The sequence below is a fragment of the Camelus ferus genome, chromosome 16 (assembly GCF_009834535.1).
Source record: "Camelus ferus isolate YT-003-E chromosome 16, BCGSAC_Cfer_1.0, whole genome shotgun sequence".
Classification (NCBI taxonomy): Eukaryota; Metazoa; Chordata; class Mammalia; order Artiodactyla; family Camelidae; genus Camelus; species Camelus ferus.
The window spans coordinates 937,597-959,453 of NC_045711.1; the positions used below are offsets into that span (position 1 = coordinate 937,597).

At 40.4% G+C, this 21,857-nt stretch overlaps 1 protein-coding gene across 2 annotated transcripts in view; it reads left to right on the plus strand.

The window, feature by feature from the left end:
• Positions 1–21,857, plus strand: part of ZZEF1 (zinc finger ZZ-type and EF-hand domain containing 1) — a 95,584-nt gene that overhangs the window by 17,895 nt on the left and 55,832 nt on the right. For both annotated transcript variants that reach the window (XM_032497948.1, XM_032497949.1), the window contains exons 4-16: positions 451–622; positions 1,777–1,976; positions 3,410–3,620; positions 7,027–7,143; positions 8,125–8,303; positions 9,851–9,949; positions 11,239–11,330; positions 11,711–11,859; positions 15,893–16,004; positions 17,049–17,264; positions 18,864–18,964; positions 19,412–19,581; positions 20,178–20,311. In XM_032497948.1, the coding sequence (XP_032353839.1) occupies positions 451–622; positions 1,777–1,976; positions 3,410–3,620; positions 7,027–7,143; positions 8,125–8,303; positions 9,851–9,949; positions 11,239–11,330; positions 11,711–11,859; positions 15,893–16,004; positions 17,049–17,264; positions 18,864–18,964; positions 19,412–19,581; positions 20,178–20,311 (1,952 nt within the window). The remainder of the gene's footprint in view (positions 1–450; positions 623–1,776; positions 1,977–3,409; positions 3,621–7,026; positions 7,144–8,124; positions 8,304–9,850; positions 9,950–11,238; positions 11,331–11,710; positions 11,860–15,892; positions 16,005–17,048; positions 17,265–18,863; positions 18,965–19,411; positions 19,582–20,177; positions 20,312–21,857) is intronic.

Below are 21,857 nucleotides of genomic sequence, written 5' to 3' on the forward strand. Positions count from 1 at the left end.
GAAAAGTGCCTGGTTCACAGTAAACAGTCGATAAATGTTACTTATTATATGGGTATATATACATTACATATTATATATAAAATACATAAATTGATATGACTTGTGACCCAGTAAAAAATGGATGAGGGTAGGACCAGGCCATATTCAAAAACACAAGTGGTTTATGAACAAGTGTCTTAAAAAAATCTCACTCAAAGAAGTGTAAATTCAAACTATAAGTCACCATTTTCTTGGCATAGTTTTGCAAATATACCAATGATTGAAGTGTTGTACTTATAATCAGCTTATGTTTCTCTACGTTGTCATGTTCTCCAATTTGGAAGGAGATTTTAGGGAGCATTTCTTTTTCTAGGGCCAAAATATCAAGCGTATTTCTGTCAGGTATTTTAAATGACTTTTTTTTTCTTTGTGGAAGAGATATCAATTGATAAAATCTGGTTTTTCTTGCAGAAAGCCCTGGAGATCTAACTAGAAGCCCAGAGATGGACAAACTGAAGTCAGTAGCAAAGTGCTACGCTTATATAGAAACATCCTCCAACCCTGCAGACATTGACAAGATGACAAATGGAGAAACATCATCCTACTGGCAGTCAGATGGCAGCGCTCGCTCACACTGGATTCGGTGGGTGCTGTAATACCAGGTTTTTTTTTTTTTAATTAAACTATAGTTGATTTACAGTGTTGTGTTAGTTTCTGGTATACAGCATAGTGATTCACTTATTTTTATATATATGCACACACAGACTATGTATATTCTTTTTTATATTCTTTTTCATTATAGGTTATTATAAACTATTGAATACAGTTCTCTGTGCAAATATACCAATTCTTGAGTGAAAAAGCCCAAGAAAATTACATGCTTTCTTTCTCTTATACGATCAATGTGTTAAAAAAAATTATTTTTTTAAATTTTAGAATATTTTCTGCTTAACTGCCTAGTATTTTTTCTTATGACTATCTGTGAAGGTACTTTAAGAATCAAATAAAAGGAATCATGTAAAATTATGTAACATGGTTCATATATTCATAAATTTGGATAGTTTCTTTACTTGGTCTTTTAAGGGAGAGAATTAGCATTTGACTAATATTTTATGATACTGATTTCAGATCTTTTTCACTAGTTTCTTAGGAAAATTAGTATCACAAGGGGCAAATACTTTTCTTATGTCTGATATGATTTTACTTTTTAAGATCCTTTCTACACATTTAAAAAATCAGTGTGCAACTAAGTTGACCAGTTTTAGAGGAGCAAGAGGGAATGGGGTGGTCAGGAATCTCGGAGTGGAATTGATGACAGAAACTGGTATTTCTAGAAGTTCTGATGCTGCTGTCTAATATGTCACCTGTCCCTTCAGAGAATGGGCTAATTTCCGTTGGTAGAAATGGAAATAATTATCTTGTTTTCTCACAGAAGATGAATATGCACTTTAGCCATCTAATTTACAGATGAGAGAATAGACTCAGTTCTTTGGATGCAGTTTAGAATTTGCTTGTTACCAGGTAAAGAGATTTTGTTAGAATGTTCATATTCTACTTTCCTGCCTGCATTAGTAGCTTAAAAGGAAATATAAGATTGATCTTGAACTGAAAGGAATTTTAGAAACTCGGGAAGGTCATAAGGGCTTTGAAACTAACAGCCAGCATTTCAGGTTAGTTGCTTTAGGAAACTCAGTCTTTGGGTATGTCACAGACAAGATCTTGGCGATGGAACTTGTGGGCCCTGCCAGTTCTCAGCCTGTATACACACTTGTAGTTTCTGCTCTACATGTTTTCCAGTTTAAAGATGAAGCCAGATGTTGTGCTTAGGCACCTGTCCATTGCAGTGGCTGCCACTGACCAGAGCTACATGCCGCAGCAGGTGACGGTAGCCGTGGGGAGGAGTGCCGGTGATCTTCAGGAAGTCCGCGATGTGCACATTCCCAGCAACGTCACCGGCTACGTGACCCTGCTGGAGAATGCCAACATCAGTCAGCTCTGTGAGTTAACCGAGATGCAGCTCGCCCTTCTGACAAACAGGACTGGGAGGGGAGGAAGGAAGGAACATTTTTTGGCAGGAAGACCTCTCAAGTAGAGAAGCTGCTTGTCTTTCTTTGGAGATCCAATTTGCTTCTCATGATGTACACAAAAGCAGTCATTATTTCATCTAATCAGTGTTTTTAAAAGTTATAGAAAAGCAGTAAAGCCTTTTCTAATTAAAAATATTTTATTTTTGTTTTCTTATTAGAAAATTAGAAATGTATAGATAAACAAAAATTACTCAAAATCCTACTACCCAGGGATTGTCACTGTGAATCCATTGGTGTGGATCCTTCCAGACCTTTTTCTATCTGTGTATTTGTGTGTGTGTATAAATGCACACACACTCACATATATATATACACACACACATTTTTTAAATAAAAAATAGGTTTGTATATATATATCTACGTATATCTATACATATCATTTTGCAAAAACAGTGCTATTTTGTACGTGCTCTTTTGTAACTTTTCAACGTGTTGTCCTATCATATATTCATGCACACCTTTATTTAGTGTTTTAAGAATAAGCCATAATTTTAACCAGCCTTTTTTATTCTTGGGCATTTAGGTTGTTTCCATTTTTATACTATTCTATCCTTGCTTCACACATAGCATTTTGGAAATAATCACAATTCTGTGATTTCTTTCCAGGCTTATTTCATTCAGGGAGCCGGAACGCTTCATGTTTTGTCTCATTTCTTCTCATGCTTTCCTGGGCCAAAAGAAGTGTTCTTACTTTGCTCAGAGGAACTGAGGCCTAGGGAGGTAGAGTGTTTGTGTCTCACCCCTAGGCAAAGAAGTAGTTAAGCTTGTGGAGTAGACGCTTCCTGTCTTATACTATGGTGGTCTTTTCTCTAAGTTGTGTCTTTCTTAACTTCTCACCTCCTCCTCTCCAACCCAAATAAGAAATTGTGACAGCCCTTAACAGTGAGTCATGCCTATGTCATCTGTTTGGATTTGATTATTAGAAAGAAATTCTCAACTGCTATGAGCCAGCTGCTGTTTTATAACTAATCCAATTTCAGAACTCTAGGAAAAATTCTAGAAATTTTCTTACCATCTATTTAATCAGGGTTTTTAAAATGTACTTTGTGTTAATTTTCAAGAATCATAAATTCCTAAGAAACTTTGTGATGTAAAGATTTAAGCCACCCTTAATTTTGCACATTAATATTCTTATGACTCCTTAGATTAGTCAGTGCTTTTTTTGGACAAGTTTTATTATATACTAGCTCCATTGCACACATCATTTACTTCTGGCATCAAAGCATATTTTCAGAATTGTCTTTTCAAAATGCAAATTACTATTTTGCTTTTAGTTGGAAGTCTAGCATTTGCGGAACTGAAGAAGTTAATCCAATACTGAATTTGTTGTTTGCGCTTGACAGATGTCCAGATTAACATAAAGCGTTGTCTTAGTGATGGATGTGACACTAGAATTCATGGTCTGAGGGCTGTTGGCTTTCAGAGAGTTAAGAAGTCTGGGGTCTCAGTCTCAGATGCTTCTGCAATATGGTATTGGTCTCTGCTGACATCCCTGGTGACGGCTTCCATGGAGACAAATCCTGCCTTTGTCCAGACGGTGCTGCGCAACACTCAGTAAGTCACTCTGCTTTCCAGGCCTGTCAGGGTGCACTCCCCCTCTAACCCTTCAGGGTGAGTCACTGAGCAGCCTTCAATCATCGAGACTCAGTCAACAGCTCATCCCCAGGTGCCCTGTTGTTTCATGTTTGTGCCTTCGGCTCTGGTCTTATGAGGGGGGTCACACTTGCCGTTCATAGTCCTTATCCACTGGGGAACGCTGGCTCACATTTGCATAGCACTTTATATTGGATGAAGCACCTTCAGATGTTATATATTACTTACCTACTTACATTGCAAAATGTACCTGTAAAAATTATGCCCATTTTATACATAGACAAGGATATTGTGGCCTTCTCTGAGGTACAGGGGCAGGCAGTGATGGATCGGTTTGAATATAGGTCTTTGGACTGAGGCCCTAGGTTGAGGGTTCTTTTCACTAATGAGAGAAATCTTTTCAAGGCACCAAACTGACTTATTTTTAAGTGTAGAACACCTTTAAAAATTCTCTCTTAAGAAACTGTTAGGGCAAAAAGACCCAATAGTAACATACAAGGCAGAACAGTTAGCTTCAGGAGTAATGAAGCATTAGTATTGTATGTAAGTTTAATAACTGATAATAGGCACTATTCGTGTAGGCTATCAAAATATCAGATAAGAGATTGCTCATATTTTGTTCTCTAGATGTCTTTTGAGATTTATTATTGCTATTAAATAAAACTTTTAAGCAAATAACGCTGCTGGCAGTGCTGGATCTGAAGGGTAACATTTGGCCAGACTCCTTTCTTCCTGCCTGTTTTAAAATTAAAAACAAACAAACAACAAAAATCGAACTTAGAGAAATATTGCAAGTGCAATGCAAAACAAAACAAAAACAACCCAGCTTCTTCCTGAACCAACTGAGAATAATTTGCCAACCCAGTGCCCCATGGTTCCTGAATACTTTGTATGTATTTCCTGCAAATAAAAACATTCTGCTACAACCATCAAAATCAGGTAATTATCCACTGTTACCATCTAATTCTCAGATACCACTCACGTTTTGCAGATTGTCCAGGAATCATACTTGGTATTTCATTGTCATGTCTCTGTAGTTTCCTTCAATTCCCCTGCCTTTCCTTGACTTTCAAAACTTTGACACTTTTGAAAATTATACGTCAGTTATTTTGAAGAGTGTCCTTCAATTTTGATTTATCTGAAGTTTCATTGTGATCAAATTTAGGTTCTGTGTCTTTAGCAGGAATATCGTAGAAGTGATGATGGGTTCTCATGCATCCCATCAGGCAACACACAACTTCAGATTGTCCTGTCACTAGTGCTAGTGACGTTAACTTTGCCCCCTGAAAGTGTTGTCTGCTAGACTTTTCCACTGTAAAAGAATTCCTTTTGTAATTAATAAATATTTTGTGAGGAGGTACTTTGAGACTATGTAAATATCCCATTCCTCATCAGCCTTTATAGTGGTATGGGTCATGATCCCTATTTCATTCACCGGGTTATAGTTCTTCACAGTGTTGATGCTCAGACTGGCCCAGATTTGGCTGACGGGAACCTCTTCAGTCTGGTTCATGTGTCCTTTTGACATGTCCTCATTGTCTTGGAACACTTCCTTACTTTCTAAAATGGCAAGATATTCCAGGCTTATCTTGAATGTTTCCTGCCATAGTCCTGGAATCAGCAGCCATTTTTCTAAAGAGTCATGGTTGCTTTTACTGGAGAGTTGGGTTTAGAAACTAAACAAACAAAAAATTCATTGCTGAGTGTTGCTTCTCTCAGTGGACACAGCTAGGAAATATATGTTTGTATATAAGTAATAGATACATATGTGTGTACATAGGCACATTGACACCTATATTTATTTTTGTATCTGTAACACTGAAAGCTCTGAGTTTACACCGATGCTTCTAATTCTGTTCAGCACTATGGCGTTCATTCCAGTTTTCTGTATTTGTAACTCCCTTCTCTGATTGTGAGAAACATGGCTTCCATCATGCTCAATGTATTTACTTATTTAAACAATCCTGCTCCAAATAACCAGCCTCCCACCTCCCCAGCCCTTGCCTGGATACCCTCCTTGCCCTCTTGGTACTTTCATTCCATGGTCATTTCATTCCATTCCTGTCTTTTGTGCAAGATACCTTTCTCCCTGCTTAGTAACCCTGACTCCAATACCTCACTCTTGGCCACCATGTGCCCCACCCACCCACATGCCTGCCCAAGCACACAGGAGTGCCGGCCTTGGCCTTATACAGCCCTACTTTCTGGACTGAATTTTCAGGAAGGGGAAGAGGAAGAGCTTTCTGCCTTATTTTTGTGAAGCTATGAAAGTTGTTGAAGAACAGATATATTTAAAGTTTATATCCCTAAACAATTGTAATAGTTGATTCTGCAATGGTCTCTTCACTCTTAACTTTTAAATATCAGTGATTTAGAACTATTTTGAAATTTAAAAATTACTTTAAAAAAAGATCAAGGGGGAAAAATAAGAAAGAAAAAATGTTATGAAACAAAAGTGGAAATATATTCAGTGAGTCTTTGCAGGCCACTCACGTGTATGAGACCTCGCTGATCAACTGCACATTAGTGTAGCTGCCCTGCTGACCTAGCTCACATAGAACAGAGGGGACGTGAAATGAGAGCAGAGTGGAGCTGACACTGTGTTAGCCTTGCTGTTTTTTTTCCATTTTGCAACGTAGAGGTAACATAGTTTCAGGGATTCTCACTACTGTTGTCATAAAATGTCAGCTGTAGAATTTTGTGTTACTTTTTGCATACCTTCAAGTTGTCCCTGGTGCATTCATTGACTAGCACAGTTGCTGGCACAGAGTGGGACTTGGCAATTTTTTGTTGCATGAGTTTATTAGATGAGGAGGTAAAGCTATTGTAAAAGGAGATGAGAAGAGAGAAACATTAAGGCAGAAAGGCCAAGAAACACAGGCAGGAATGAAGAAAGTGATGGGTACTGATATGTTTAGGAGGAAATAAAATTCATCAGACATCTTTAGTTACTGTAGATCTGAAAATCGAACATATAAGATCTCACTTTTTTTATCGTGTCACAAACTGGTCTGCTGCTGGGGTCAAGTTTTCTAAGAACTCAGGGTTTTTCTGTAGCGTATATATGTCTTTTGCTCCTACTACCTAAAATGAATACTTGATTCCAGAGGGTTGAATAGTCTTTTATAAAAGGAAATGGAACCCTTAAAGAAAAAAAGAAAAGAAAGAACCCCCACTAAACTATATGGCACCAGGACTCCTGGGGAAGAGAGGCTGGTTTATATTGTGTACCAGGTTCTCTGTAGAAACACTATCTGTTTCTTGATAAGGAAGTAATCAAAACAAACTTCTGGTTTTTGTCTAGAATTATATTATTAAATTTATTTTTTGCCCGGGTTTTTTCTGATTTTACATTTGGCACTTCTAGGAAGGCACTGCAGCACATGCCTCCGCTCTCCCTCTCACCAGGATCGACAGATTTCTCCACCTTCCTGTCTCCCAACGTTCTGGAAGAAGTGGACAGCTTCCTCATAAGGATAACTAGGTAAAATCAAGGTTGCTGGGGAGGGGGCGGTTGGTGGGAGGGCATATGTGCTTGCTAAGCCTTTTTTTTTTTTTTTTTTTAATCTTTTAAAGGTCACTAAAAATGGTTCATTTTTAGCAACTGAAGAGAAAATGAAATAATGGTTCCTTCATGTAAACTCTGGTTATTTAGCAGTGTCACCCGACCTCGGGGATTGCGGGCAAGGGTGGAGTAGTCCTCTGATTGAGCTCCAACAGAGATCTCAGAGTCCAAAACATGAAGCCTCTCAGTTCACTCATGGCCCCAGCCCAGCACAAGTCTGACAAGCCTGATTGTCCACAGACCTGGGAAGGGACACCCTGGTAGCTTGATAGAGGGGTCGCTTCATGTGGGGACACTCAGCTCTGTCGCAGTGAGCCCTGAAGATATTACTGTGTTAGAGTACAAACCAGGCCCTGAGCCATCTGGACAGCTTTAAAAGTTTCAGTGTAATGTGATTACAAAGGCAGATATGTGTGACGTGGAGTACATCTAACATACACTATTGGTGCTTGAAGGAATAAACCCTTCACTCTCTGGCCAAACCACATCATCAAGGCCTCTTCATAACAAAGGCTTATTGCAGAAGCTTATCTGTTTTTGGTTTATAAAGTTTGACTTGTTAAAATTGATAGCATTATTTAATCTTATAGATTAAGGGTACAGAAGTGGCTTTAATTTCCTGGTCCTCTGAGTTGATCTAGTTTTTCTTGAGATTATTTTAAGGATTTTGAAAAAGTATTTCTGGGCCGAGTAGGGGTATAGCTCAGTGGTAGAGCGCATACTTAGCATGCACAGGTCCTGCATTCAATCCCTAGTACCTCCATTAAAAAAAAAGAAAGAATGAAAAAGTATTTCTGGTAAGCATAGAAGGCATATGGCAGGTTGATTTCACGTACAGTGATCAGTTCATGGAGCTTGAGCTACCTGTATTTTCTCATGGTTTTTGCTCTTTGTTTATAGCTGCTCTTCTACTCCTGAGGTGGAGCTGACCCTCCTGGCTTTTGCACTAGCAAGAGGAAGTGTTGCCAAAGTGCTGAGCTCTCTGTGTACGGTCACTGACCACCTGGACACACACTATGATGCCTTGTCCCTCATCTCATCTATGGCATCGGTCAGGCAGAACCTGCTCCTTAAATACGGTAAATGACCTTGGCATAATGGGCATGTCATAAAACCATCATCACTGTTAGATCTTCTGGCATCTTCTTATCTTTTTGTGTAGTTTGTGGACTGGGTTGTTGTAGTTTTACCATGATTCCTGGATGAACATATCTCCTTTGAGTGAGGTTGGTAGGGAAAAGGGACATGCTGGTTCATTTATGGCAGCATTAGCAGAAGAGGACCTGAGTGGCCACTAATGGCCTAATCACTTAGGCTTGGTGGGCATTTGAACACAGCCGTCTTTGGTAAAGTACAGAAGTGTCTCATGGTGTAGGCCAAGGGGTTGGAAAGTTGGAGTACCCCTCATCTAGAGGAGGAACGGAACTACCCCAGACACTGTGCAAAGGATGCTTGTCTTAGAGGGCATCCCCTGCATCCTCGTGATGGCTGTCAGCTGCTTGGACGGACATACATGGACGTACATACATGCCTGCCACCAATTTTCCCCTCGGGCCCAACAGCAGTCCATCCTAGTACTTTTCTTCTGACTCAGGATGAGGCTTCTAATCCTCAACACAAGAATCTGTGTGGCCGCTCTGATGACTGCACTTGACACGTGCCATCCTGCTTGTAGCGCTGAAGCCTCTGTCCACAAAGCACAGCACTGATGCCGTCCCCTCCGGTAACAGAGGCAGTACTGTGATGTCTCCTCATGATATTTGTACCTTTGCCTTAATAATATGACTCAGTAATTATGTTTAATTTTTAAAGTTGGACAATTGATGTCTTGTAAATCCAGCCCCCTTTCCCCCCACTGATTTTGGCAAGGTCATTTTTTGGAGGAGGGTAGGGGGCCTGTAGCAGGCATGGCTGGATGGGAGGGATGCGTGGTGTCTGGCAGATATTCTCCAGAAAGTTCTTAATTCCGTTTAGCGTTACTTGGGCAGGGAGCACAGGGGAGGGGAGGGGTGCACAGGGGGACTGTTCATTACTGATAATGTTGAAGCTGTGGCCTGGGTTAATAGGGTTATAGAGTTTTCATTGTATTATTAAAACAAACAAACAAACAAAAGAAAAGAACAGTTTTCAGATCATTAGAGCAGAAATTGAGTTTTATAATTTTGAAAACTGTCAGAATTTGCCTGGAGAGTTTTAAAGAAAGAAGACCCAAACCCCTAAGACACTATTTATATATTTAAATGCAATTACAATGAAATTAATTATTGGCTCCAAAGTAATGTCTTAGGAACCCCTCCTACACACACACAAATATGCTGAGTCTGTACTGTTAATCTGTGTCTTATAATCTGCTTTGTTTCTAAAGAATGGTTATTCTGGAGTGATTCTCCTTGGAGTCACTTAGGGACATAAACTGTACGTTGTCTCTTTCAGGAAATCACAAAAGGATGGTGTCAACTTCTGTGTCATATTACTTCTCTATTTTAGCTTTTAAATGAGTAAACTTTTAGTTCGCAGTCTGGATGGCCACAGGCTCTCCATTTCCACTGATGTGCACCCCTAATTTTCATTTTCTTGTAGCTCTGACTTAAGGCTCTCTCTCTCTCTCTCTCTTTTCATTGATCAGGTAAGCCTCTCCAGCTGACTCTTCAGGCCTGTGATGTCAAAGGAAAAGAAGAAAAGTCAGGACCTGAAAACCTCCTTGTTGAACCGTGGACGAGGGACGGTGAGTGGTTGGCCTGTCGGTTTCTGGTGAACGGAAAGGGCCGCGGTGCTCACTATGGGCTGTGTGAGATCACACTCTGGTCTTTGAAACTTTCAGGGTATACAGTCTTCACTGCAGGTGTCCTTCAGTTGGCTTCAGTGGTTCCTGACACGTTTGTGTGGTTTCTCTACTACAGCATTGTCATTTGCTAGGTGTCAGTCGCTTATAACAACTTAAAAGTTCGTAAGAGCCTTCAGTTTTGAAAAGCAGGAACTTCTCTTGAATGTAAAAAGTTACCATTTTTAAGTTCAGGTTGTCTTTCTATTGTGTTATCTTAAAATATTGAGAAACTCGGTGAATCAGTAGCACCATAATGCTAAAAACATAGCTGAAAAAGGTGTTTTTCCATGTGGCTGGTCTGACTTTGGAAGTGTCCGGAAGGAAGCCTCACTCCTTCCCTGGCGTCAGCGTGGTGACTGCTGATGCGCTGTCCAGCGCCGAGGCTCTTTTCCTCATCCAGTGGGGGTGTTTGTGAGTCTCTTTCTCGTCCATCTTGTTGGCCAGTTAGTCTCCTGCGTATGTCCCCTTTCTATTCACTCTACTGCTTTGAATATTGCCAGTTCAGTAAAGGATGTGGAATGTTCCAGCAGTTATCAAACATTGCAAAAACTGGCCTTACTGCTTTTGACTTCGTTTCCCCTTGTCTTTCCTCACAGCAGAACGGACTTCATGTATGCTCAAGGGTCGCCTCCTCTCTGTCCTGTTTCTTGCGGTCATTCTCAGCACCAGCAGAGTAAAGGCCTCTGGGAAAATGTGCTTTCCCTGGCCACACCTCCTCTCCTGGTGTGCTGAACAGAACACCCAGCATTCTTTTTCTGCCCATTTCAAAGACTTTCACAATCTTCCCTGACAGAGTATTCTAGAAGCTAAATAAATCCTCTCTCAGCCTTTAAGCCTGCTTGCCTCTAACAGTCATGATTTTAGGAATGATTCAGAAAGGTGATTAATTGTCCAGTCTTCTGTCTCTTTGAATTAAAGTCTTTATCAACTTTTTTATTTCTTTACTGTTAACTTAGAGCAGGGCTGCCTGTACAGTCGAAAAGATTGTGCTCTGAGAAAGTTACACCTGGCCCATGATCTGTCACATAGGGGTTTATCATTGGGGTGGCATCTATCCAGAGGGGAAATCTTTTTCTAATTTTCGTGAGAGTACCCTGCCTCAAAGGACATGGTTTGGTTTTGCTGCTCTTAGTTCTTAGAGCTATTACAAATCCACCAGTCATCCTAACTTTAGTTTTTCCTTTTTGTAGGTTTTCTTACAGAGACTGGAAAAACCAGAGCAAGTACTATTTTTTCTACAGGAACTGAATCTGCCTTCCAAGTTACGCAGATCAGAATTATGGTAATTCTCATGCTGCCTTGTTTTAGAAATGTTACTACTGTCTATAAAAGTAGGATTGCATTTCAGAGGTCCATGTCACTGGTTTTTCATCGAACATGTAGTGGTTATTAATCCTGTGGCAGGCCTGTAGCAGAGGCCGGGGCACAAAGGTGACTTGACTGGTAAGTCTGTGAATGGTGTGAGTATGAGGATCAAGAAAGAGAAGGAATCATTTCTTGAGAAGCCTCTTTTTACTTTTCCAGGACCTGGTGTATTTGAAATCGCATTTTGTCCATTTGATTTTGCATTAAGCTATTTGAATTTGACCATAATATTTGGGAACAAAACGGCCACAGAACTTTGGCCCTGCTTATGTACTTTATTTAGCTCTCTGTTTCCAGGTTCGACGTGGTGGCATTGGTGCCCAGTGCGGGTTGGTGTTTGCCTATAACTCATCTTCTGATAAATTTCATGCAGAGGAACACTTTAAAAGGTTTGAAAAATATGACAAATGGAAGCTTCAGGAATACAGACAATTTGTAAAAAGCAGGTAAGGAGCAGAATAAAAATTTTTGTAGTTAATAAGAGTGTATACATTTTCTTGTTGGTGAAATATATTTCCTTATTTTTATAGGAAAGTTGCTACTAACCCATCTTCAGTGGCCATGAGCATTCATTGCTTTCTGGCAGCACATGTGAAAATGTATATTTTAACTTGTTCATAGACTCTTACTTGGTCCCTTCGGTGACTAGGTGTGCACATCTTCAAAATGGCTGGGTAGTGACACACGCCTGAACTGTGGGCAGCCTGAGGTCTTTACTCTTACCTAGCCACTGGAAAATTTACCCAGGCTCCAACTTCCCTCCTCCTGTTTTTATGCTTTTATTGAAAATGTTTATTAAGCACCTACTATGTTCGAGGCCTGATGCTAGACACTGAAGATACCATAATGAGCAAATTGGCACAGTCCCTGCTGTGTAGAGCCTACTATTTAGCTTGAAGACAAATGCTAACGCCTGCAGTGTCACAGTGCTGTAAGTGCTAGGTAGGAGAGAGAAGTTACCCTGGGAGCACATGGCAGAGCACCTGACCTGATCAGGGAAGGCTTCCTGGAGGAAGTGTTGAATATGGATGAGTTAAAGTTAATCAGCCACTTGCAGAAGTAGAAAGAGAGTGTCCTGAGCAAAGAGAAGAGCAGAGTTGAGAACTTACAGATGGAGTCTGGCAGACTCAAGGAACTGACCAGACCCACGTTGCTGAGGTGTGCTGTAGGGGCAGAGTGGGGAGAGGAGATGCTGGAGAGTAGGAGACGTCAGGTTATTGAAGGAGTTTTTGTCTCCGTTTCAGGGTTTGGAGTTTATCCTGAAGGCGGTGGGGGGCAGGGGAGAGGAGTTGGGGGCAGTGTGTTGTTGAGGAGTTTGAAGAAGAGGAGGAGATCGCATCTCCCCTGCCGTGTGAGGCGTGGATTGGAGGAGAGTGAGCAGGGAGGCAGGATGAGATGGGTAGAGGCTGTTGCTGTCACCTAGGGAGCCAGAGTGTGGGTGCCCGCAACTCGAGCAGCAGCAGCTGCCATGGGAAGATGTGGACCCATGTGAGAGACAACAAGGAAGTAGAAGCAGCAGGGCCTGGGGAGTGACTGGATATAGAGCAGGAGAGGAAAGAAAGCCTGGGTGTCAGTGAGTCCTGGGTTTTGGCTTGGCAGGGGGAACATTGGTAGTGCCTTTTTCTGAGATTGATAATACTCAGACAAAACAGGTTTGTGGGAGGATGATGAGCTCAGTTTTGGTCTTGTTGGCTTTGAGGTTCCAGGAAGCCTCTGAGATAACTGAACTAGTTGGATCAACAGGTCAGGAGCCTCGAGGAGACGTCCTGAAGGCACAGATAAGAGAGACATTTCAACGATAGTTTAAAATGAATTAGAAGAGATCGTCCTGGAGGAGTATGTGAGCTAGGAAGAGCAGAGACCTTAGGTCAACATGCTGAAAGGCATTGGCATTTAAGGGGCGACAGAGAAAAGGAGACTGAGAAAAACAGCCAGAGAAGCAGCAGGAAAGCCAGGGATGTGTCCTCATAAAGCCAGAGAAAATCGTGCGTAAAGAAGTAAGGAGTGGGCGGTGGTGTCACGTGTCACGCGGGAATGGGTAACTGTAGAAGTGGGCCTGTTGGATTTAGCCACAGAGGTCATTGTTGATGCCCCCTTATTACTAGTAGCAAGTTAGAACTCATGGAGCTGAGCCTGGTACTTGCTCTTTTTGCTCCTGTACTTTGCAGGTAATGAGGTGTTGGAGTTTTTACTATTGCCCGCTACTATACTATTAGGCTTTAGTGTGCTAACGAACCGCCAAGGATTACGTTCAAATGCAGATTCTGATTCAGTAGTTCTGGGGGGGCCCGAGACCTTCATTTCTAACAAGCTCCTGGGTGACTCTGATGCTCCCTGTTCGCACTTCAGGCAGCAAGGGTCTAGAATAAGTTCCTCTCTCGGCTGGACTTCCTTTGGTGGCATCCCTGACAAAGGGTCATACAGCCTCTCTCGAATATCCTTATTAGAATATTAGAATATGTTCAACTGAAACTAATTGAAATTTGTAATTTCAGCTCAGTGGTCTTAATTCCAGCCCTCTAAATGAGTTGGAACATATCTCTCTCATCATACATACGTACTTTTTTAAAAGATACTTTTGTTTTAAAATGGTAACTAGAGATTACACTTGTTTTTAAGTATCTGTCTTTCCCACTCCTGGGACACTTTAAAACAGGTCTTTTTTCCTAAACCTGCTGTCAAACAAGATCTTTCACATCTTATATAGGATGATTTTTTTTTAAAACCTAAATGCAGGCTTATTTACTATTCCCTTGCTGATTTAGTTCCTGGTTCCAGCCTGAACTACTCTGAAATCCTGATTTGTTTGGCCTATAAATTATCAGTCTTTCTCCAGTTTGGAGATCAGTGTTAATAGACATGTGTCTGTCAGACGGTTAACTGACAGACCATATAAACAAGTTAAATGCCACAGGGAAGCATGTGTTTCCCTGTCCTCTGGTTAGACACTGGTCAGTCAGCAGGCTCAGGACCAGTTGTTTGGTTGCTCTGCATACTTAAGAGGACTAATAGTGAGCTCTGTTTTCTCCACCCCGCCTGCTGGGTGGTGTGGTGAACAAGGTTGCTTCTTCCTGATCTCTGATACCCTGCCAGCTCTCTGTATCTCAGAGACTTCCTTGATGACTCCCAAAGAGTGAATTTAAAAATCCTCAAAAAAACAGTATTTTTAAACTTTTTATTTATTTAATTTTTAAAATTGAAGTATAATTGATTTATAATGTTGTGTTAGTTTCTGGTGTACAGCATAGTGATTCAGTTATCCATATACATACATGTTCTTTTTTGTATTCTTTTCCATTATGGTTTATTACAGGATATAGAATATAGCTCCCTATGCTATACAGTAGAACCTTGTTATTTATCTATTTTACATATAGTAGTTTGTCTCAGCTAGTTCTAAACTCCTAATTTATCCCTCCTCCACCCCCTTTCCCCTTTTGGTAACCATAAGTTTGTTTTCTATGTCTGTGAGTCTGTTTCTGTTTTGTAAATAAGTTCATTTGCTCAAATACACAATATTGATGAAAGTCATTTACATGGTTCTGGCTAAGATAGAATACCAATTGACCCATTAGTTTTAGGATTAACTAGATCATGAAAGGTTTATGCTAAGAAAGACTATGGTAAAAAGAGAATAGTTTTTCTCTCTGTTACAGAACCTACTTTGGGTCCTTCATCTTTTCCTTCTTGCTGTAAATCCCTGTGTTTGCTTATTTTATCCATACAAAATACTCAAGTGTTGGCTAACTTGTTAGCTGTGTCGCAGACTAAATAGTTTAAAGTCTTAGGAATGCTGCTTGAAAAGACTGCCATTTTCTCCTCATTTATTTAATCCCGAAAAAGGAAGTACCAGTCAAGTATCCAATTTTTAAAAAGAGACAGTTGTGCTTCTTCAGCCTCCGGGGTGAAATGCTTTCCTGGGAGGACTTCTTAAGGAATAGGAAAAAGTACTGAGGCCCATGAAGGCTGAAGTTTTCCTTTTTTGGAGTTCTGGGATCTGGAAGCTGCCTAGCTCTTACCCTTCAGCTGTTGCAGGTACAGACCTCAGGCCAGTTGTATGTATGTTCACCAGACGTAGAGAAGGAAAACTGAACCTGCCTCTCCTTTGGATCTTTCTAGAAGTGCGCACCAACTGTTGCATTGTACCTTACTCTTAAGTAGCTCATCTAAGATGCTTTGACTACATATCTCATTCTTCAGATAAGCCGGTTATCTGGAGAAGCAGACTTCCTCCTTAGTTCCCAGATTATATTTGGGACTAATAATCATTCCCATTTCACAGATGAGGAGGCTGACAAGTGGGGAGGAACTACCAACTACCCCATATGTTCAAAGAGGCACCAGGTGCCACACCCTGTCCTCGACGGTTAACTGACAGACCATATAAACAAGTTAAATGCCATTTAGATGGTGCTTTACTCTAGACCTTGAGAAGTTTAGAAACAGGAAAATGTTTTGTGATTACCTTTGTGTTTACAGGATCGGTTGTTCGTCTGATGACCTTGGAGAGGATGATCCTATTGGCTGGTTTGAGCTGGAAGAAGAGTGGGATGAAGCAGATGTCAAATTACAACAGTGCAGAGTTGCCAAAGTAAGCATCAGTGAGTTGTGGCCTTCATGTACTCGCCCACTCCCTCCCTTTGTTCTGTAGGTGTTTATTGGGTGTCTATTGTGACCCAGCCTTGTGCTAGCACTGGAACCCCAGAGGGGAACCAGACAGGAACATGACCCTCAAGGAATTCAGAGTCTCATGGGAGACACAGATATATGAGACCCTGTGACGTGGGCTGTGATAGAGATATCCAGGGGGCTGTTGCAGCCCAGAGGAAAAAATACCTAACCTAGCCTAGAATTCACTAGGGAAGGCGTCTCATAAAGGTGGTGTGATGCCAAGTGTTGAAAGTTGGTTAAGCCATCGTCTTTAGCCAGGCTCAGAGGTGAGGAGAAGGGCATCTCAGGCTGAGAGAGCAGCAAATACACAGGCCTCAATGCGAGAGAGATGTCTTTCCATAGCTATGATTATGTGGCTACTTAATTATTTTAACCTCTGTTGAAAACCATGTAAGAAGCTTAAATAAGAGAAATAAGACCTACCTTTGGGGTTCAGTAAATATTTAGGGCAACTGAGTAGTGGATTCTGGAAGGCCCTCAGAAAGGGAGCTTTCACTGTAAAGAGCACATGGTGCACACAGAAGTTGGGCTTTGACAATAGCTTTAGATTTGAGCAGATGAGGCCATGTCCTGGCTCCCAGCATGTGGATTGCTTGTAACTGGGGCTTTGAGATAATCCCTTACAGTAGTCATTTACCACGTAGCTATTTTCTGTTTCAAAATGACTGTGCTACAGAGCAGACGTACTTTTCTTATTCATTCTGTCTTACCCTGAAAAGAGAGTAATGCCATTCCTCTTATTGTGATCCTTCCCAAAACCTGACTTCGTTCAACATTTGTATTGTCTCTTTCCTGTTTGTTGTAGATAATGGACTAATACTTTGTGTCTCCAGTGCTGGGCGTAGTGGTACCTGATAAATTACTAAAGTCATAAGGGGACCTTCCCAGAAAGGTCTTTATCTCCCTTTCATCAATATCCAGGGCTTCTGAGTCCCCTTCCTTACATCTCTCTTGTCCTTTTCAGTATTTGATGGTGAAGTTCCTCTGCACCCGTCAGGAGTCGGCGGAGCGCTTGGGAGTACAAGGCTTGAGCATCAGTGGGTACCTCCGGCCCACGAGAGCGGAAGCGGAACAGAGCATCGTCTGTGCTCACTGCAGGAAGGCCGGGGAGGAGAGCGTCTGTGGGGCCACACTGCTCCTGAGGACCCTTCAGTTCGTCCAGCAGCTCGCCCATGACCTGGTAGTGTTGCCTCAGTTGTTAGACCTCGTTCCTTTGGGGAAAGGAACACTAACTAGCAGAACCTGGCCCTGCTGAAGCCATGCAGTGTGAATGAGAACAGCAGGCATCACGCTGCTGTGGTGATGTTGGAAGGTCAAGGGGAGTGAGATGTTGGGTTTTGACGGCATCAGTCAGTGGAAGACTAAGTGGCAAGTGGCCATCGTTGTGAGATTTTCTGGAAAAGACCTTCAGGCAGATCTCAAAGATCCCCAGCTGTGGTTTTCAGGGGTAAAATACGGAGACAAAGCAAGTTTGTGGGATTTCTGTCTTCTTTAAGTGTTAGAATGATTCCTGAAGTGTAGGTGAATTCTGTTTGTTCACTAAAAGTACCGAAATAATAACAGGGTGTTTTTACTGAAATGTAGTTGACTTACAATATTATATTTTAGGTATGCAACATAGTAATTTGATACTTTTATAGATTACACTTCATACAAAGTTATGATAAAATAAGGCTATATTCCTTGTGCTGTACATTATATCCTTGTAACTTAAACTTTATTTTATACATAATAGTTTGTACCTCTTAATCTTCTTCACCTATTTTGCCCTTCCCCCCACTCCTCTTCCCTTTGATGACCATAGTTCTCTGTATCTGTGAGTCTATGTGTTTTATTTGTTTCATTTTTTAGATTCCATATGTAAGTGAAAACTTTAAGTATTTGTCTTTCTTCATCTGACTTATTTCACTAAGCCTAATAGCCTCCAGGTCCATCCATGTTACAAATGGCAAAATTTCATTCTATTTATGGCTGAATAGTATTCCATTGTATACATGTATCACATCTTCTTTATCTATTCATCTGTTGATGGACACTTAGGTTGCTTCCATATCTTGGCTATTGCAAATAGTGCTGCAATGAACCTTGTGTTTTTGATACTGACTTCTACAGTCACTAATAAAAAAAACACAGTGACAGCCCACTCAAAGGAAGATTCTTGCAGCCATCACCATGGAGACCATGGCCTATTACTTCAGGAAGCTAGTCGAGCCCTCTCCTGTATGGTATGCAACAGTGTCTGCTCTTGACCTTCATTCTCCTTGAGGGCACATTCAGAGGCTGGTGGCTCAGTTTGTATATGGATTGTTTGGTCTTTGTTATTCGGGCTGTCCTATCACAGCAGAAAATAGCAAATGAGAGGGAGGTGCTTAGGAGTAGCAGAAGTGTTCGCAGCAGAATTGATCTTTCACCATGCAAGCAGGGAAGGGTCAGAACATACTGCAGTGTAGTCCTGGACAGTAATCATCATCAAGCAAAGATTCACTGATATTCCAGGTATAGTATTTATGAAGTCCAGGAGCCTTCATAGGGGTGTGTGTGTATGTTATGTGTATATATACATTAACATGCACATGTGCACTCACACATACTTTAGAAAGTTTCCAATGAAAAATTGTTGTTCACAGACTTTTTAGTAGTTAAGAGTCAGCATCAGGTATGTTGGAATTTTACATGCGGAGCCACCTTATCCCTTAATAATGTTAAGTTAATGAGCCATTAAGGTATTTCTCTAAATGCATTTTTCAATTTTTTTTTTCTGGTCTTTATAATTTTTTAGGTACAGCAGAAGGAAAGTGGTTTAAAATATAAATCTTTTCTGGACTTTACGGGGCTTGATTTGCAGATCTTCTGGAATTTTTACAGTAAATTAAAACGAAAGTAAGTCAGAATTTATTACAACATGATAAACACAACTGAAAACACTGAATTTTGTTGTTCTAAATGGATAATTTTTTTTCTTCCAAGATTTTTTACTTTCTTCCAGTTTATATTCTGATTTGGAAGATTTGGTTATTATTGAAAATAACATCTCACATTTCTAAAAAATGCTTTATTTGGGCAGTGTTTTGCAAATATTTTGTCATATATCATCACAACCTTGTAATGACAAGCAAGTCAAGTATTGTAATATCCTCATTTTACTAATGAAGAAACGGGATCAGAAATGCATCTCTCTGCCCCAGAGTGGGCAGAGGCAGACTCTCCCATTCCACCTTTCCTCCTCTCAGCTGGCAGTCTTTTTACTGAGCCTGACGCCTAGTGGAGTCCTGTGTAGACAGCTGTTTGGCTTACCTTTTTGCTCTCTGTTCTTTGTCTTCTCTGTAGCCCAAGGGAAGAATGCATCTGTGCCCAAACCCTGCTTCTGCAGCTTCTCCAGAGCTGCTTCTCAGTGCTGCAAGGAGACACGCCGGGCGCCTCTGAGGACGCAAAGGCTCCACGCCAGAGCCCTAGACAGGTGGAGGCCGCCAAGGAGCTCTACACACACTTATGCGATGGTAGGGATTGGGGTTCTTCTGTACTGTGACCCTGTGCCGGTGGCCTGCAGGGCCTCCTGCTGTAGACAGCGGGGGTCCTGTGACCATGCAAGCCAGGAAAGGGACTGCTCCTTTGGAAAATGAGCTTCCTTGATCCTCCTTTGAATCATTACTGGGAGTTCAGGATTTAGTCCCTCCTCCACGACTTCCTCTTGGTTTCTGATATAGAGTTGGGTTATATTGAGAGTAGTTAATATCACACTATTCAGTCTTTACTTCAGCGAGGACATGGGGATGAGGCTGATAGGTTGAGGAGGGAGAGATGGTAATGATTAATTCGAGAATAAAACACATGTGACCATCTGAAGTTATCTTTAAGGCTTGGCCAAGTTGTGTCTCAAAAGGATGGAGAAATAATGAAATAAAAACTGGTCTGTAGAATCTTTATTTTCATTAAATGTAAACAAATAAATGAAAAAATAATTTCCTCACACTGCCTGACCTGTACAGAAGTATTTCTTTGCCTTTGGTAGTGAGTTTATGGGCTAGTTAAAGCAGAATATATATCGTAAGTGAATAGATGGAATATATTAAACCCAGTTGTTCATTTTTATCAGTGGTGGATAGGGTGGATGGAGACTCTGTGCCCATGGAAATACTAAAACAAGAAGTCAGGAATACCCTTCTTAACGGGGCTGCCATCTTCTTTCCTGATCGACAGACCCGGCGGAACCATCTCTTCACCATGATGGTAATTACTTACGTTAAAAGTGTGGATTCCATTCCTGAAGTGTCTTGGGTGAAACTTACTAGTCTTTGTTTTCTCTAGATATTCTCACAGTTTCAAATTCTCAAACGTTTATTTAATACATATTGTATGCAAACTTGTATGTGGGATGCAAATATCTAAGGACATGGCACTATACAACCTCCATTCCAGAACCTATTCAATCACAAAGGGCGAGTTTAGTCTCCTTCATCTTTATGACATGCTTATAATCAAGTGTTCTTTTTAACGTTTTACCTTTTTGTTATGGGAAAATCTAAAGACAAAACTAGACTAAATAATACATGTAATGAATCCCTCCAACCCCCAAATGTACTCATCACCTAGATTCAGTAATAAACTAAAGCTAATCTTATTTCATCTATAAAATACCTCACCCACTCCCCCACCCCTAATTATTATTTCAAATTAAATCCCTGACATATTTTATTCATAAATATTTTAGTTTATGTCTGTAAAGAAAATACAACCAAGTTTTAATTCTCAGCTTGGATCTACTCATGCTCCCAGACCCTTTCTCCTTGTTACTCAAGCATCAGCACTGGGGGTGAAAAATGCTTTCAGTATTTACAAGCATTATATTACCAAATGGACTATCCTTATACCAAAATCCAGGTTTTTAATTCTGAAGGCAGTATTTCTATATGAAAATGAGCATGATACATGAAAAAAATACATTAATGATAATGTAAAATAAAACAAAAAACTTTCTTACTAAGCCACACCAAAAGCCTAGATCTAGGTGAAGGAGCTTTAGAGTTTCTAGTGTTTTAATGATGTTAAGACACAGGGAAACATAAGTAAACTAAGATGTACAAAAAAGCAAAATTACAGGCTAATCTTACTTATAAACATAGTTAGGAAAATACTGACAAAATATTAGTAAACCACTCCAACAAAATGTAAACAAAATTATGACTGAGTTGGATTTACCCTAGGAATTCAAGGATGATTTAACATTAGAAAATTAGTCAATGAAATCATAGAGGAAAAAACATTTATAAATGCAGAAAAAAATTTAAGATTAAATTTTGATGATGATTAAAATGATAAAACCATTAGCAAACTTGATGTAAAAGAGAACTCCCTTAATCTGATGGAGGGTGTGTATCTGAAACCTACACTAAACAATATACTGGATGGTGGGTCACTGAAGCATCCCTTTCAAAAGCAAGGAATAAGACCAGGATGCTTAATATCACTACTCTTTGATATTGTATTTAGGGGGCCTAGCCAGTGATATAGAACAAGGAAAAGAAATTTTAAAAATAACAATTGGAAAGAATAAAACAAATGATCATTATTTGTCTGTGTAGTTAAGCAACTAACAGAATTATTGAGAAGAATTTGATGAAGAAAACCAGATGCAGAATTTACAAAGGCATTTCTGTTTGCAACAGCTAATTAACTAGTGCAATAAAAGTGCCCTGCTGTGATGCATTAAGCTTTATAGAAACAAAAGTGGCAATAAAAGAGGCATAAAATGTGGTCCCTGATGCCAAATGACTGC